Below are 18242 nucleotides of genomic sequence, written 5' to 3' on the forward strand. Positions count from 1 at the left end.
TCGTCCCTCCGGAGCGTTTGCAATCATCGGGAGCATGTTGTTTCTTACACGACCACTAGAGCGCCTCTAGTGGTCGTGTAAGAAACAACACTTTAAAACGTGTCTCTGGGTCGTAATAAGGGCTTGAACAATCGGCCTATATGGTCGTTTTTTGTAGGAGGACAGGCTGACTTCATAATCTGACTAACTTTTCTTCTAACATCTGTTATCTGCCTCTAAGGTGTTTGCTTCTTGGCTCAAGTATGACAGGAGTAAAAATATGATTTCAATTTCCAGGGACCCAAGCCAAAAGGGTTAGAGTTTCATTGGGTTTTCAGGAAGAACGAGTTTAAACAACACTGAAGCAACAAAGACAGAAAGAAAGACAGGAGGAATTAAATGGAAACCTGAGCAGCATGGTTTAAAATCGCTATTATAAAGGCATTCAAGTTATGTTGACCTTCAGAGTGAATGTGTGCATTATTGATGAGATACCCAAATAGGGCTTATACATAACCGAACCAATCACTACAATTGGCTGATATAAATAATAAATAAGATGTTTTACATATTCTACAAAGATTTTCTGTGTTTCCATTTATTCCCTCTACATTTTACTCCCTGCCCTTACATATTCCAAAAGGAGAAAGGCCATTTGAAAACAATATACCTACCATATTCAAAAGACCTAGAAAATACGACTTTTATTTCATTTCTTTGCATGTGAAGAGACGAGATAACAGGTATTTTTATATTCCCTTTCAGGAGGTATTTGTGTATCTGCTGATCCTCCTCCACAGGGAGTTGGGGGGTCAGAGTAGAGAGTGTGTCTGAGTGCTGACTCTCACTCTCACTTGTGGCTGAAAGACAGCCTTAAACAGTAAATCCCTCTCCCAGCATCCTCCCTGGTTCATGAGTCTGACCTGTGAGCTGGCAGTCGTCGTTGGAGCCGGCCGAGTCCTCCTGGTTGGGGCTGAGCGGGGGGCTGGCGGGGGGGCTGGTGCTGAAGCTGGCGTATCCCAGAGAGGAGCTCACCTCGCTGGGCTCGCAGCTGTGGGTGACCGGCCTCTGCACGTCCAGGGACGAAGACAGAGAGGTGCGCTGCTTGGGCTGGACACAAGACAGAAGAAGAGAGGGACATTATGGAGAGAAGGACCACACTCATATTCTGTATTATTCAACTAACTGTGTTGTGGCATTATTCTTTTTTTTCTTTGCTTTCCTTTTATGTGACTAACTCTAAATTCAGCATATTAAAAGTAATTGTTTTCTTGACTACCATTAAGTCTTCCTGTGTGAATTGATGGTACCAGCTGTTTCTATCTACTCCATGCTTGGTGCCACTTAAAAGTTATATTACTGATCCTGATATGATACAGTACGTGCTCATCCTTCTTGATTTTTTTTAATTGTCATTTTTGTCATAATAAATTATTTCCTTTGTTCAATAAATTAAGTTCTAAAATGTAATCTGCACAACTCTTTGAACATGTTGCACATTTCTGCTCCAAACTACCTCTTTTCAAATCTGCACTGCTCTCTACTTTGAATATAGTATTTGTCATATTTCATTTTATTTTACTGTACAATATTGTGTGTGAATATTGTTTTTATTTTTATTTTGTTACAATATTTAAAAAAAAAAGTTATGTATTCGTCTTTCTATGTCTTTGTATGCACCATTTACACCAAAGCATCTTGTATGCGTAAACCAAAAACGGATTCTGGTGGACATTCAGCCTGTTTCATTCTGACAACTGAACGTGTGTGCAACGTAATGAGATATGGTGACGTCAACACAATTAATGTGAATTTACATCAATTAGATTGCAGGCTATGAAAACGAGAGAGAGAGATAGAGATAGAGAGAGATAGAGATCAATAACGATTTCCTTGCTTACAGTGAGTGAAGGAGTGTGAGAGAAAGCGAGACAGAGGACATCCGCAACTGTAGACTGGCATCTGGTAAACACATCTTACATAATGAGGCATTTGCAGCCTGCTGCTTTGCTTCACAACAGCTCAGACATGTCAAAACTCTGCCAGTGTGTGTGTGTGTGTGTGTGTGTGCGTGCGTGCGTACAATTTGGAGGATGCGGGCAAAGTGAATAAAATCAGCTAACCTTAAAGGCAAAATAACATGTGAAAAAGACAGACAGGACAACCTTCAGGAGACCTTCTCTGTTTTCTATGTCACTCAAGGCACAACAACCGAACCTTGAGAGAGAGGGGGGGGGGGGGGACAGAGCACTCTTTTCCGTACACACTGCACTCAAATTGTGCAATGAAGGGTCTTCAGATCGACTGAACTGAACTGTGATGAAAAACAAAAGCAAAACTAGGGCAGGGAGATAGAAGGAGCAAGAGAAGGGCATGAACGACACAACAGAATTGGACAGGGATGAAATCAAATAAATGTGAGTAGGAAGCTTGAAAGAAACAAATGGAAGAAAAAACACGAAAGAACAGACGAAAGAAATGGTTATATGAAAGAAATGGGAGAAAGTAAGAGGGGAAGCAGAGTTTAGGGTGGAAGGAGGATCCAAGGAAGGAAGGAATAACAGACGCTAACACCGCACAATTTCAAATGTGAAAACATTGCAATAGAAGTAACTTAACTCTTCACCAACAAGACATATGTGCTGATCGTAATGGATTACATTACAATTTGGGAAGAAATGTAAAATATGTTTTGCGTTATTGCAAAGAGTAACGGCCCGTCAACACGGCAGCGTGCGTTGAAGCTTGCCGGCGGGTGTGTCTGAAACTCGACCAACAACCTATCACATGAATCTCCCGCCCCGGACACACAAGCACGCGGTTTGATTGGCTAGAGCTTGTACTGGCATATGATTTGATTGGCTGACGCTTCCGTCGAAGCTTCAAAAGTTGAGAAAAGTTCAACTTTTGAAGCGAGCAAAGCGAAGCGACGGAACCACAATGCAGTTCGGCAAAGCGTGACGTCACCCCATTCAAAGTGAATGGGAAGAAGCGTTGAAGCTTCAACGCACGCCGCCGTGTGGACGGGCCGTTAGAAGACAAGATTGACTAGTCGCTCCTCGGTTATTATCACGCTTTACGGCTAATTTAGCTTAGCACAAAGAACCGAAACTGCTAATCTAGCCTATAATAGCGAGCTTTAGGTATATTTTTGCTACATTTGGCAATGTAAATGGTACATTAAAATGTATTGTTAAGAGTAAGAAGACAAGATTGATACTATACTGTTCTCTGCTGATTAATTATCAACCTAGACAGTTAACTTAGCTTAGCACAAAGAACTGAAATCCCTAGCTTAGCTTAGAATAGCGAGCTTTAGGTATATTTTTGCTACATTTGGAGAAAATAATCCTGTCAAAATATTAAGCCTATAGCTACTGTACATTACTTCCAAGGCTGCTTGGTTCTGCTCTACTTGATCCTCTAAATGCATTGATGCAATAAAAAAAAAAAGTATCAGTGAATCAAAGAGAGAGGGAGGGTTTCGAGACTCTGCAGCATTAAATCCAATATGGAGAAATCTAGTATAGAGGCACTGAGCAGAGCAGCTTCAACAGACCAGAATTCTGCACAAAGGTCCACTTTTTTCTTGTAATATGAAGAGTTGGCCTTTGGGGAATAACACCATAGCAGCATGGTTCCGCGGAGACCAGGGATGTTTAAAGGACCAATGCATCAAGCAAACAAGATCACAACAGCCCAGACGGGCATCAGGGGAAAAGAGCATGATGAACGAGCCCAACAGGGAGTCACCCTGACTTGACAAAGAGAGGGAATCTTACATAAGCTTGCTGTCAAAAACATGTCTTTTCTCACTTTTATAGAAAAGTTAAGAAACAAATTAATTCTAACATTATATTGACCCACTCTGCGTAATACACTTGGAAACCTGTACAGAACCTGTAGTGTTTACTTTGCTTCAGGCTTAATGTTAAAAAAAGGACCAAAAATCAATGAGATGAAACAGCAATCAGCCCAGAATGATGGAGCTGCTCTAATGTGGCTCTGTGGAGCTTCAGAGCAGGAGGTTCAGGCTGTGTTTGTTTGTGTATCTGCTTTAGTGAGCCAGCTAATGTCTAATGACTTTAATGGCATCTTCAACTTCTCTTCACTCTTTAAGCATCTCTTTATTTCAGCACTAATCGACTGTGTATTTGGCTTCTTTCTAACGACTAAAGGCCTCTGCTCTCTGGAGTAGTGCTTATTAAGAGCTCACACATGCACACACACAGAGACATACACACAAACACACATGACAAAACATACACACATATGGAGCTCTGGCTGAGGCTTAGCGTTAACAATGCAAACGGGCAGCAAGCTAATGAACATGTCAGGGCCGATTGGAAGAGGATTAATGAGCAAAAACACAACCACACACACACACACACAGGCAGGTCTTCCATGCCTGACTAAACGAGAGCAAGAGACATTTTTCCCGCTGTAACTGTATCCCTGGGGAACAAACATGCCATTCCACACTTCACTATGTGTGTGTGTGTGTATGTGTATGTGTATGTGTATGTGTATGTGTGTGTGTGTGTGTGTGTGTGTGTGTGTGTGTGTGTGTGTGTGTGTGTGTGTGTGCTTGGGTGTTAATAAATGAGAGACCCATTAGCTACAAAGTGTAATTTCTCACCTAAAACGAGGTGAGACTTGCTTTGCAGTTTCTACGCTTGCATGCATTCTTAAAGTGCTAATTTCTACTTATTACTGAGGAAATGTGTGCTAAACTATGAATAACAGGATGATCAATTATCATCAAATTATCACAATTAATAGATAAGAAGAAGCAAGTTTGGGATATGGGGGTGTCCACTATTTAATACAATCTTCTGTGTAAAAGCAATGCTAAAAAAACATAATGTATGTCGATTGTACAAAGAAGTGAGGGGTTATTATTTCCAAAATGTCACTATTTCCATTAAATCTCTTCAGTGAATGACTCATTGAGAATGTACCATAAACAGGGGACTAAAAGGTAATTATTGAATTGGTCTAAATGTTTACTTTCTGTTGTTGGAGAAACTTCTGTTAGCAGAGTTCATAATGCTGTGTTCGGAACAATGCATATGTCTTTTTATGGCCACTGCTTTTATCTATTTTCTATTCTTCCCTTTTCATCTCTGTCTTTATTTTGGTAGCTTCACACATTCACTGAAACACACTCAGTGAAACGACACAACAGCAGTAGAGAGCAGAACAAAAGAATATCAAAAAAAATAATACACATTGAAGCCCCTTTTTACCCCCTAACCAAAACAAACTTTTAAGTGCATATCTAAAAGATCTAATTCTACTATCAGCCTTTGATTCTGTATTCTTCTTGACACATTTTCTCCTTTATTTTGACTATCAATCTTCTTTTTTGATATTCTCCTCAGGAACATTTTTAGAAGTTTTCCCTCTGGAGAGCCTCTCAAGTACCGACACATTTTGAGACAATTGTGTGGCATTTACATATATAGTGCCCCCCCTCAAGGCTCAAGCAGGGTTCAAGCAGTAGTGTGTGTGCCTTTCCAAACACACTGAAGTACTGCAAAGTAACTTTCTACTCTCTTATCTCTCTACTTTCATCCGGAAGGCTGCTGTTAACAGGGAAATTCCGGTTTAAAGACCGTCTTTTTAGAGCGTTTTTTTTTAGAATGCAGCAAATCTATAGTGAGACGCAATTTACAACGGAGCGCAGAGGGCAATAAGAGCTGGTCGTCTCCTCAGCTCACATTAATGAGGTGAATGAACTGCATGAGCTATGGAGATCATCAAAATGCTACATACTAATCCCTTTTAATACAGGTGGCAAATACCAGGAAACAGCTCAGATGTGCAACTCCCGCTGGAGAGCTTTGAGCATTAGCACGAGTCCGTTCAATTAGCTGTGAACGACCCGCCTCTCTCCTCCAGGGCAACCTGCCAGATTGGGAAGCAAGCACACTCACACACAAAAGGTCTTCTAGTTGTCACAGCAACCTTGATGTGGATTACCCTAAACTGGCCAAGAGTGGAAAGCATATTTTTCTCCATTCTAGCCATCCCTCTTTAACCCTTTGATACACAACATGGGTCAAAAGTGACCAGAGTGAGTTTTCATTGTAAATATCTTTGCAACAAATTACTTTAATAATTCAGAATTCCAGGTATTCCTCAATTAACTTGTTTTTGATCATCACAAATTCTTACTTTCATTTTTCCTTTCTTACTTTTTGAATAAAAATCATTTTTGTATCACTACCCTTCTAAGGGACAACATGGGTCAAAAATGACCCGTATTGACCTACAATGTTATTTGATGCATGGGTGAGTGTTTCTTAGCTATATTTTTGGAAATCCATTTATTTAATCATTTAATATTCATTAAATATCTTATTTTTGATCACCACACATCATTATTTTCAATCAACCTTTCTTAATTTATGAACTAAAATAGTTTTTGTATTTCTACATCAGGTTTACATACTGTACATGGGTCAAAAATGACGGAAGGAACTGGCCAAATGCTGCTAGTGTACGATTATTATATATCGCAACATCACAATGGACAACTTCTTCACCAGTATCCCTCTGGCTGAAAAGCTCCTTGAGAACAACCTGACCATTGTGGGGACCCTTCGCCAGAAGAAGCCGGACATACCGCCTGTCATGAAGCCATCCAAATTGAGGGAAAAGCATAGCTCAGAATTTAGATTAATTGGCAACATGACCATGGTGAGCTATGTGCCGAAAAAGTGGAACGCTGTTGTCCTCCTGAGCACCATGCATGATGACAGAGCAGTGGATGACAACAGTGTACAGAAGAAACCAGAAGTGATTCAGTAATATAACATAACAAAATCAGGAGTGGACACAATGGATCAGAAGGTTCCCTGAACGGTTGGTGCCGGAGTTCACATGCAAGCGGAGAACATGGAGGAGGCCCATGGTGCTCTGGCACAATGTGCTCAATGTTGCCACCCTCAATGCCTACTCCATCTTTGCTGCACAACACCCTGATTACATGGGTGGTGTGACCAATGCACGGCGGCGTTTCATCAAGGAGCTGGGCAAAGAGCTTGTCACGCCACATACACTATATGAAAAAAGTATTAATCATTGAATTCAGGTGTGTCATTCAGTCCCATTGCCACAGGTGTATACAATCAAGCACCTAGCCATGCAGTCTGCCTTTACAAACATTTGTGAAAGAATGGGTCGTTCTAAAGAGCTCACTGAATTCCAACGTGGTTCTGTAATAGGATGCCACCGTTGCAACAAGTCAGGTCGTGAAATGTCTTCTCTCCTAGATATTCCACGGTAAACGTGGTATTATTGCAAAGTGGAAACGTTTAGGAACCACAGCAACTCAGTCACGAAGTGGCAGACCACGTAACGTTACAGAGCGGGGGGGGGGGGGGGCAATGCTGAGGAGCATAGTGCGTTAAAGTGGCCAAAGCTTTGCTGACTCAATAACTGCAGAGTTCCAGCTCTGGCATTAATATCAGCACCAAAACTGTGCGCCGGGAGCTTCATGGCATTTTGGACAATTCTATGCTTCCAACTTTGTGGAAACAGTTTGGGGAAGGCCCTTTTCTGTTCCAGCATGACTGTGCCCCACAAAGCAGGGTCCATAAAGGCATGGTTGGATGAGTTTAGTGTGGAAGAAGTTGACTGGCCCGCACAGAGCCCTGACCCCCACCCCACTGAACACCTTTGGGATGAACTAGAATGGAGAGCCAGGCCCTCTCGTCCAACATCAGTGTCTGACCTCACTAATGCTCTTCTGGATGAATGGCAAAAATTCCCACAGATACACTCCAAAATCTTGTAGAAAGCCTTCCCAGAAGAGTGGAAGCTTTTGTAGCTGCAAAGGGGGAACCAACTTCATATTAATGCCTAAGAATTTGGAATGGGATGTCATAAAAGCTCCTGTAGGCGTAATGTGTCGGTGGCCCAATACTTTTTTCAATATAGTGAATGAAGAGGCGCATGGAGGGAACGCCCCACCTCCAAAAGCACATTACAGGAGCAATGGAAAGATGTGGGCTAAAAAGACCAAACACACACACCACCCAGCTTAATGTATTGTTTGGTCCAAATCACTGATAAAATATAATATAAATGTTTATTATATGTGCTTGTCTGTATTTGTACACATTTCGGCAGCCTATGTTTGCTTCATATTTAGCTGTCTTCAAATTAAATGTTGCATATATCTTTAAAGAGAATGATACCATGAGGGCATATACAGTACATCTACTTTTCAATTTCGTTGGGTATTGAAATCAAGGGGTTTTTCTTATTTTGCAATAGATTAAAGAGTATAAAGAGTATCTTTCAAATTAGTCTGAATGCAACTATTTTGTACCCCAAACACATATACAAGTTCCCTTCTTCTCAAGTCCAGAACTAGTGTTGGCTTAGTACATCAGGTCATATTTCAAAATCACACCTCTGCAGTCGTATTTTAAGGACCGTACAGTGCAGACTTGTGTGTAATTACATGGGTATTTGCTGGGAGATTATGTGACTGAAGCAACACTGTCAGCATGGGATCATCAGGAGACGGTGTGTGTATTCAGCACAAACACAACCCCAACAGTGACCTGATTAATGAGCTTGAACTGCCAACATAATTAGTGATGTGTCTGCGTATGTGTGCTTTATTAAGAAACCTGGAATTCTGGTGTCAGGAAAGCAGGTTTTTTATATATTCGTTTCATGGAAACACATCAAAATACTAATTTAATTATGTCGATCTAACATCAATACCGTTGGTTAAGTTTTTCATTATTAATTAATTCATTATGAGTAAATGTGCTATTTTATATTCTACCACTAGCCTAGTGATAAGCTCTATGTTCTAGGGCAGCGGTTTTCAAAGTGTGAGGCGCGCCTCCCCTGGGGGGCGCCAGAGAGCTTCAGGGGAGGCGCAGCGTGAGAAAAAAATAACGAGAAACAGTGAAATCTAGTTAACTTCAGCTAACTTTATGCGAGCGGCAACATGGATCGATTTTGAGTGAAGTTACCTAAAGTGAAAGAGGAGACAGCGTCTGGCAGAAAACGTCACTTGCACACTTTTGGCTGTCTGTGGAGACCGAGTTCCCCCACCTCGCCAAAAAGGCTGTAAAAGTGCTCATTCCCTTCACCTTCGCCTACCTGTGTGAGTACGGGTGTTCCGCATTGACTTTGATGAAAAGCAAGTACCGGTCAAGCAGGGGCGGATCTACAGCTTTGTTTTGAAGTAAAAGTTGTGGCTCATCGGACATTTATGAGACAAAATCCCTAATGTCCGAGTGCAAGTGAATGCAGCACCACACACACACACACACACACACACACACACACACACACACACACACACACACACACACACACACACACACACACACACACACACACACACACACACACACGGCCAGTGGGTATGAAACTGATAATGCCCATGATGCCCTGCGCCTCTCTGTCCTTCATGCTTTCCCTCTTTCTACTCCTTTTATATTTTTTATTATTCTCCTCATTCTTCCTGTGTTTCACATCCCATCTGTGATCAGGAGCTTGTGGAGATCTAATATGTCCGGTTTGGACAAGAAGCAAGCGATGAATAAATAAAAGGCAACCCAATCGTTAAGCCCATGGATTACAGTCAGCATAGCCTGTGTGATGTTGTCACGCTTTCTTGCGGCTTTCACACCAGCGCTTTTCCCTTTCTAGCTCCTAGCTAGAGCTTTTCTGGTTCAGCTCCGGTTTCCCTTTTCAGCTCCCGCTCTGTTCACACCGCCCAGAGCTGCCGCTGCTGCGTCATGATGTCACCGTTTACATCGCTGATTTTCTCCCCAACGGAGCTCGCAACAACAACAACAACGGGGAGGGGGACTGCGTCGGGTCGATGATCGTGTTGCTTTTAATCATACGAAGCCAGATTAAATTAAATAACGACTTCTCCAACCTTATACTTTTCTCCAGAGTGCCGTGGTTCATTGTTTATTAATGTGTTTCAGCGGCATTTACCGACCACTGCAGTGCTGGCTGCTCTTCAACGGGAGTTTATTCTCCCGTTAGCTCCGGGTTAGCTCACACGGCTCTAAAGTATTCACTGTCTGACTGTCACACAAGCAGCTGATACATATCCCCAGTTCCCCTTAAGTGAATGTGTGTCAGTCTGAATTGACGCTGTTTGGCATCACAACGCTGTTATGAAAGTTTCTCTGGTACAATATGGGTGATGTTAGCATAGCAACCGAAGCTAAACTGACTACTTGCTAAGCCGTTTTCTACAGGCACATTTTACCGGCGTATTTTTTATTATGATTCTACTTGTGATAGTCGGACATGACAACCTGTGCAGCCCATGTATTGATTCCATCCGATAGCTGCTATAATAACAAACAAAACGTCTGCCTGCTCTCCACAATGATCAATAACAGTGAACGGATGGTCAAAGTAAGGTACAAATAAACAGAATCACACGAAGCCTGGTTAGTGTTGCCTGACTTGTGTTGACTTTTTTTTTTTTATAAGTGTGTGGTTGCCTTCTAGTCACTTTGCTCAGCGCTACTGCTTGTAGGCAGGCATAACGAGACTCTTCAGTCGACCCATGTTCAGGGGAGGTGGGTTTAGTTTCTTGCACGCCTCAGACGTAAGCGACGCCGCGTCATAGCTCCGAAGCTCTTGCCTCTAGACCTTTATATATACAGTCCAGTGGCGGCCGGTCCATAGGGGCGCTAGGGGCGCCGCCCCACCTCTTCCCATATTGAAAAAAAAAAATAAATAATAATAATTAAAATTAAAATTAAAAAAAAAAAAAATGTTTAAAAGAATATATATGTTTTTATTTTTATTTTTAATGAACAAGGTAAATATTATATAATTGGTATCAGTAAAATGTATAATCTACAATAAAATCTCGTTTAAAATTGTGTTACGATGTCTAAAGTTACTGATAAGTCACATGTTTCCTGCCTGGCCTTGCCCATGCACCTTCTCTCGTCTGGGCGCTAAGAGAGGAGCCTTCAACCAGTGCAGCAGCAGCCACTAGCAGCTGACTGTTGCTATCTGTAACGTGTAAACTATGCCGCGAAAATATAATTTCAGCCAATCAGCGTCGTCAAAGATGACGGTCACCGGGCGCCAATGTCAGCGCCCAGTGCAGTCTGTGAGTAGTTTGGACAGTGACTCGTATCCGGTTGACGCAGTAGTTGATGAGGATGGCTTCGTGTGCAGGTGGAGTCTCCGGACCTCGGTCCCCGCCTAATTCTGTTCAAGAGCTAATCTCCAATCCTTTCGAAAGGAGAAGTTTGGCAGATAAATTGTTGCTTAAAGACCTTGCACCGGACCAACCCGATTTGAATATATCGCAGCAATCTCGTGAAAAAGACAACATTTATACACGAGGCTTCACAAGTAGCTGGTACACAAGAAAGGCTTGGCTAGCTGGATGCAAACAGGTAAATGCTGTCTTTTGTTTCCCATGCTTGGATATCACTTTATATGTAGAGAGGAGGTTTCCCATGGTTGTTAGAAGTTTATTAATAAGTGGGCATTTATCACAGAAGTGATTGTTCTGTCTCCACGTTTGTTGCATTGTCTGTGATGTATTTTCCAACGGTTATAGCTCCTGTTCTGTCCCAGCAACACTACACGGTTTGCAGCTCCACCACATTTTTGGTTTATCTTCGGTGTCGCTTAAAATCTGCTTCCCATCGGACTAAAACCTCCACGTAATCTGAAGACAGATACTTGAAGTTATTTAAACCTTTTGCAAACTTTATGTTCTTTCTTGCTCTAGCCTTGCCAGTTACATTGTACATAACACATATATTATCATTATGCTAACTGGTTGTTCGTGTTAGACGATGTAGCTTTTTCATTTCTGAGTTATTGCTATATGTAAATAAGCCTGTTTGTAAATAATCCTCAGAGAAACAAAGAAAAAACACAATTTATGACATTTTGTGCTGTGGTTATTTTTTTTAAATTGCATTTATTCACAGTTCAGTTTGAAATGCTGTAGTGACTTGTATTGAACCACTTAAATATTTATAATTAATGCTACTGAAAAGATGCTATTCATTTTATATCTCACATGCAGTTCACTGTAAAGCTACTTGGTGAAGGTGTTGGTTCATAAAACATGAACAGTTTTAAGAAAGAAAAAAACAGACCAGTTCTGAGAACACAAATTCCTGGTAAAGTAGTAGATGTTCAGGTTGATAAATAATATTTTCCACACTGAAGATTATGGAGGTATTGATCAGTCTTCTCATATTTTTAAGCCTCGATTTCTCCTTTCCCCCCCCCTCTAACATCACCAGAAGTCATCATTTAAGGGGTCATTTCTCGAAAAAAAATTCCGGGGGGAAACCCCCCGGACCCCCCGGACAGGTCACTTACGGTACGTCAAGAGCCCCACCAAAAAAAAAGACCACCGGCCGCCACTGATACAGTCTATGCTCTAGACCGACAATTTTTTGGAGCTAGAAGTGAACCGCATTCCGCCGCTGCGGTGTGAACAGGAAAAACCGGCGCTTTTCCAGCTCCAGCTCCGAGCCGGAGCTGGAAAAGCGCCGGTGTGAAAGGGGCAAAAGTGATGGCATTCAGGGTTTTTTCAGCGACTGACTTATGGTCGATGCTGCAGCAGCATTAGCAAGCTGAATCACTTCCTTTAAAAGCTGATCTAAAGCACAAAATTACTCAAAACATATTTGTATTTCCAGCAACAGCTTCTGTGATCCCTTTAAAGGGGAGAGGGAGGTTTACAAAATGGCAAAGTAGGAAGTCACTGCGCCTAGACACCAGTCTTCAAATGATATTTTCAAAGAGAATGATACCATGAGGGCATATACATCTACTTTTCAGTTGTGTTGGGTATTAAAATCAAGGGTTTAAGGAAGTAAGTTCTAAATGCTAATATTTTCACCAAAAACACATTCATAAGTTCCCTTCTTCTCATGTCCAGATCTATTGTTTGCTTAGTACATCAGGTCATTTGTCAAAAGTAAGTTAGAAAAAAGCAACAAAAAAAGTGTGAAATGTAAAGTGTAAATTTGACGTCATATAGATCAGGGGTTCCCAAACTTTTCAGCCCGCGACCCCCAAAATAACAGTGCCAGAGACTGGCGACCCCCCACTATCACCTGGTGACTGAAACATTAAAAAAAAAACGTGTGCACAGGACGCACGCACTAATAGGCGTATCCAAACGACAACACACAAGAACAGAACAGCCTGACAACCATGGGGGGTCATTCGCGGGCCATGCCCCCCCAAACGAGTCACTGTGTCCCCCCAACGCAGGGCAGGCAAGCCCTGCCACTTTGCCGTTTTTTTGTTTTGTTATCATATTATAGCCTAAGTGAAAACGTTTGTGAACATTGTTGCGGTGCAAACTTTAAAGACATAAACTGTAGTAAACATATGAAAATTGTTGCGGTGCAAATTTACATTTGGGGAATACGTAGGCTATGTTTCAGCGTTAATCTCACCTAATGAGACGGGTGGGCAATATGCATGGGGCACAGCAAGTCCATCCTAGGCTTAATTCTGGAGACGGCCACTTGGAGATCATCCTCCACGTTTAGACGCGATCTGTATTTATTTGTTATATATGTCAGTGCAGAGAAAGTCTTTTCGCACAGGTATGTGGAGCCAAACGGCGTCAGAACGTCCACCGCGGCCTTGGAAAGCTGTGGGTATTCTCTCTCGACTGAAATCCAGAACTCAGCAAGCGTCTTCGCATTAAAAGCTGTCTTTAATGTGCGGTCATGTCGGATGACAGATGACTTGCGGTCGTTACAGTGAATGGTGATCTTATCCAGTCGTACTTTTCCTCGGGGAAATACTTGTTAAAGTGTTCCAGGAGGGCTTGCAGGTGATAAACTTCTTCACAGAGTTAACACTAAGATAATTTTCCTCTATGAATTCCTCCAGCTCAGGAAACATATCAATCCTGCCCATTTCAACTCGCGCAGTCCAGCGATCCACTTTCCTCTTGAATGCGCAGATTTTATCATTCAGGGACATGATGCTTGTGTTTTCACTTTGCAATGACATGTTAAGTCCGTTCAGTCTGTCGAATATGCAAGACAAATATGCCAGCCTTGTTAACCAGTCAGGGTCAGTCAGGGTCAGTCAGGGTCAGCAAGGTGGTCAGCGAGCTGGGACCCATGATCCATCAGAAATAAGCGCACCTCGTCCCGCAGTTCATACAGGCGGCTGATAACATTTCCCCGCGAAAGCCACCTGACTTCTGTGTGGAACAGCAGGCCCTGATGCTCCGATCCCAGTTCGTTGCAGAGACTGGCGAACAGCCTGGTATTGAGTGGACGTGATTTGATGTAGTTGACCATTTTTATCGCCGTCTCAAGAACACTTTGAAGCTCTGGGTCGAGCATTTTACACGCTAGAGCTTCTCTGTGGATAATACAGTGCGTAAAGTTAACGTGGGGCGCCACTTGCAAGGCAAGGCAAGTTTATTTATATAGCACCTTTCAACACAAGGCAATTCAAAGTGCTTTACAAAAATGGAAGACATTAAGAAAATGGCATTTAAAATCAGTCATTAAAAATAAAAGATAATAAAATAAACATTAAAAGAAAAAATACATGGATAAAAGTTACAGTGCAGTTTAAGATATGAATAGATCAATTAAAAGCAGCGGCAAAAAGAAAAGTCTTCAGCCTGGATTTAAAAGTAGTCAGAGTAACCCCTAGATTCCACCGGGTCCGTCTGCGGCGCGTCATACCCTACCAGGCGCGTTTCAGAAGCATTTCAGAAGCGGAGCGTCTTGCCTGCCGGCTCGCAGTTTTTGTTGATTTGGGCATATTTCCTGGACAGGCTACTTTGTACAGACAAAGTTAATAATAACTGTAATATTCCAGTTATAAACGACATGAATCAAAGATGTGTTGCTGTATTTTAGTGGTAAAAAAATGCATTCATCATCATAATTATTCTATATATATAATTTACACAGTGCCTGTAAACCGGAGGAGAACGCTGGCATTTCTCCTCCTACTTGAAAGACTACGGAGGGATAGGGTCTGCAAAATTAGTTTGTGTGTGTGTATATATAGCTCTGAACGTTTCACTTCCTGCCTGCCCGACCTTACGTTACGGCTGCGCCGCGACAAAAATAGGATTCGATCCTAATTTTAGAGGAGCCCTGCACCGAGCCGCTTCTGGGACGCGTCTGAGCCGTAACGCGCCGCGTGTGGTGGAATAGCACCCATTGACTAGAGTGGCCGCGATCGCCGTGAGCACCGCGGCGCAGCCGTAACGCGCCCGTAACGCGCCCGTAACGCGCCCGTAACGCGCCCGTAACGCGCCCGTAACGCGCCCGTAACGCGCCGCAGACGGACCCGGTGGAATCTAGGGGGGAGGAGGCCGGACCAAAACCGCAACGCGGCGCAGACGGACCCGGTGGAATCTAGGGGTGAGACCAGTGGCGGCCGGTCCATAGGGGCGCTAGGGGCGCCGCCCCACCTCTTCCCATATTGAAAAAAAAAATAATAAATAATAATTAAAATTAAAATTAAAAAAAATATATATGTTTAAAAACATATATATGTTTTTATTTTTATTTTTAATGAACAAGGTAAATATTATATAATTGGTATCAGTAAAATGTATAATCTACAATAAAATCTAATTTAAAATTGTGTTACGATGTCTAAAGTTACTGATAAGTCACATGTTTCCTGCCTGGCCTTGCCCATGCACCTTCTCTCGTCTGGGCGCTAAGAGAGGAGCCTTCAACCAGTGCAGCAGCAGCCACCAGCAGCTGACTGTTGCTATCTGTAACGTGTAAACTATGCCGCGAAAATATAATTTCAGCCAATCAGCGTCGTCAAAGATGACGGTCACCGGGCGCCAATGTCAGCGCCCAGTGCAGTCTGTGAGTAGTTTGGACAGTGACTCGTATCCGGTTGACGCAGTAGTTGATGAGGATGGCTTCGTGTGCAGGTGGAGTCTCCGGACCTCGGTCCCCGCCTAATTCTGTTCAAGAGCTAATCTCCAATCCTTTCGAAAGGAGAAGTTTGGCAGATAAATTGTTGCTTAAAGACCTTGCACCGGACCAACCCGATTTGAATATATCGCAGCAATCTCGTGAAAAAGACAAAATTTATACACGAGGCTTCACAAGTAGCTGGTACACAAGAAAGGCTTGGCTAGCTGGATGCAAACAGGTAAATGCTGTCTTTTGTTTCCCATGCTTGGATATCACTTTATATGTAGAGAGGAGGTTTCCCATGGTTGTTAGAAGTTTATTAATAAGTGGGCATTTATCACAGAAGTGATTGTTCTGTCTCCACGTTTGTTGCATTGTCTGTGATGTATTTTCCAACGGTTATAGCTCCTGTTCTGTCCCAGCAACACTACACGGTTTGCAGCTCCACCACATTTTTGGTTTATCTTCGGTGTCGCTTAAAATCTGCTTCCCATCGGACTAAAACCTCCACGTAATCTGAAGACAGATACTTGAAGTTATTTAAACCTTTTGCAAACTTTATGTTCTTTCTTGCTCTAGCCTTGCCAGTTACATTGTACATAACACATATATTATCATTATGCTAACTGGTTGTTCGTGTTAGACGATGTAGCTTTTTCATTTCTGAGTTATTGCTATATGTAAATAAGCCTGTTTGTAAATAATCCTCAGAGAAACAAAGAAAAAACACAATTTATGACATTTTGTGCTGTGGTTATTTTTTTTAAATTGCATTTATTCACAGTTCAGTTTGAAATGCTGTAGTGACTTGTATTGAACCACTTAAATATTTATAATTAATGCTACTGAAAAGATGCTATTAATTTTATATCTCACATGCAGTTCACTGTAAAGCTACTTGGTGAAGGTGTTGGTTCATAAAACATGAACAGTTTTAAGAAAGAAAAAAACAGACCAGTTCTGAGAACACAAATTCCTGGTAAAGTAGTAGATGTTCAGGTTGATAAATAATATTTTCCACACTGAAGATTATGGAGGTATTGATCAGTCTTCTCATATTTTTAAGCCTCGATTTCTCTTTTCCCCCCCCCTCTAACATCACCAGAAGTCATCATTTAAGGGGTCATTTCTCGAAAAACATTTGCGGGGGGAAACCCCCCGGACCCCCCGGGTAGGTCACTTACGGTACGTCAAGAGCCCCACCAAAAAAAAAGACCACCGGCCGCCACTGGGTGAGACTCTTGCTTTTAATCAAAATTCCTTTATTTGTCCCCCTTACCTATTAAACAGACTTACATAATAAAAAATGTCTATGCATACGTTATTATTAATAATAATTATAAGACAAATAATAATAATAATATATATATAACACCTCAGGGGTCACATCAAGAGGATTCTGAAAATCATCTCGCGACCCCCCCTCGGGGAACCCCTGATATAGATGATAATATCAGCACAAACTAAAGGTGCTGTGACATTGATTATGTTACATAATTCACTGTTACCTTTGTGTATTGTGGATGAAGTGGATAAGGGGATAATATAAAAAAAAAAGTTTTATAAATACCACACATTTTAATACCACAGCGCCTTAAAAGATCCACATCAGATGTATTATACAATAAGCTCCAATACTTATCTGAGGAATAATTATATTTCCAGATATAATTTAATATAGTTGTTTGTGAGATGTCAGTAAACCATCGGATCGAATCAGCTTTACACTGTTTCACCGTGTTGAACAACAGAGAAAAGCCTCACACTAATGTTCCCATAGGGATAAAGTGGAGACCAGACTCCTCTATACATGCTGCAGCAGTCATGTGTGTGCATGTTAGCCTGAGTGCTCGCGCACAGTGAATGAAATAGCCAGAGGGAGCATTAAAATAAATTGAAATGAATTATAGAGAATTAATTAGGCGCTTTTAAAATTGAACTCGGGTGCTCCTTGATTATGTGGCTTCCAGCTGAGCAGAGGCCCTCTGCGGCGCACGTCATCCCGCTACGCAGATTAGTTAACATGCCAAAGATAGACACATGATGAGGGGGGGTGACAGGAGAGGAGGAGAGGTAAGGAAACAAGGAAGGAAAGACACAGGGGGGACATTCAGATAGCTAAAGGTTATTTTAAAGTGAATATCAGTATTTAGTGTCTCTACTGTGACATGTCTCCTTGCTTTAATGTTCAAAAAGCTCTTTATTTTTCTCATACTGCCTGTGCTGCAGCACCTCTTTTCACCCTCTGTCTGAAACCAGAGCCCAGTCTGCTCTGATTGGTTAGCTGGCCAGCTCTGTTGTGATTGGTCAACCGCTTAGAGATGTCCCGTCCCTTAGCCT

At 42.0% G+C, this 18242-nt stretch overlaps 1 protein-coding gene across 1 annotated transcript in view; it reads right to left on the bottom strand.

Annotated features, from left to right (window-relative positions):
• anks1b (ankyrin repeat and sterile alpha motif domain containing 1B) overlaps positions 1–18242 on the bottom strand; it is a 206654-nt gene that overhangs the window by 71708 nt on the left and 116704 nt on the right. Inside the window, 1 exon segment of the mRNA XM_034133394.1 lies at positions 903–1089. Within this exon segment, the coding sequence (XP_033989285.1) occupies positions 903–1089 (187 nt within the window).

Source organism: Trematomus bernacchii, unplaced genomic scaffold, assembly GCF_902827165.1.
Source record: "Trematomus bernacchii unplaced genomic scaffold, fTreBer1.1, whole genome shotgun sequence".
Lineage (NCBI taxonomy): Eukaryota > Metazoa > Chordata > Actinopteri > Perciformes > Nototheniidae > Trematomus > Trematomus bernacchii.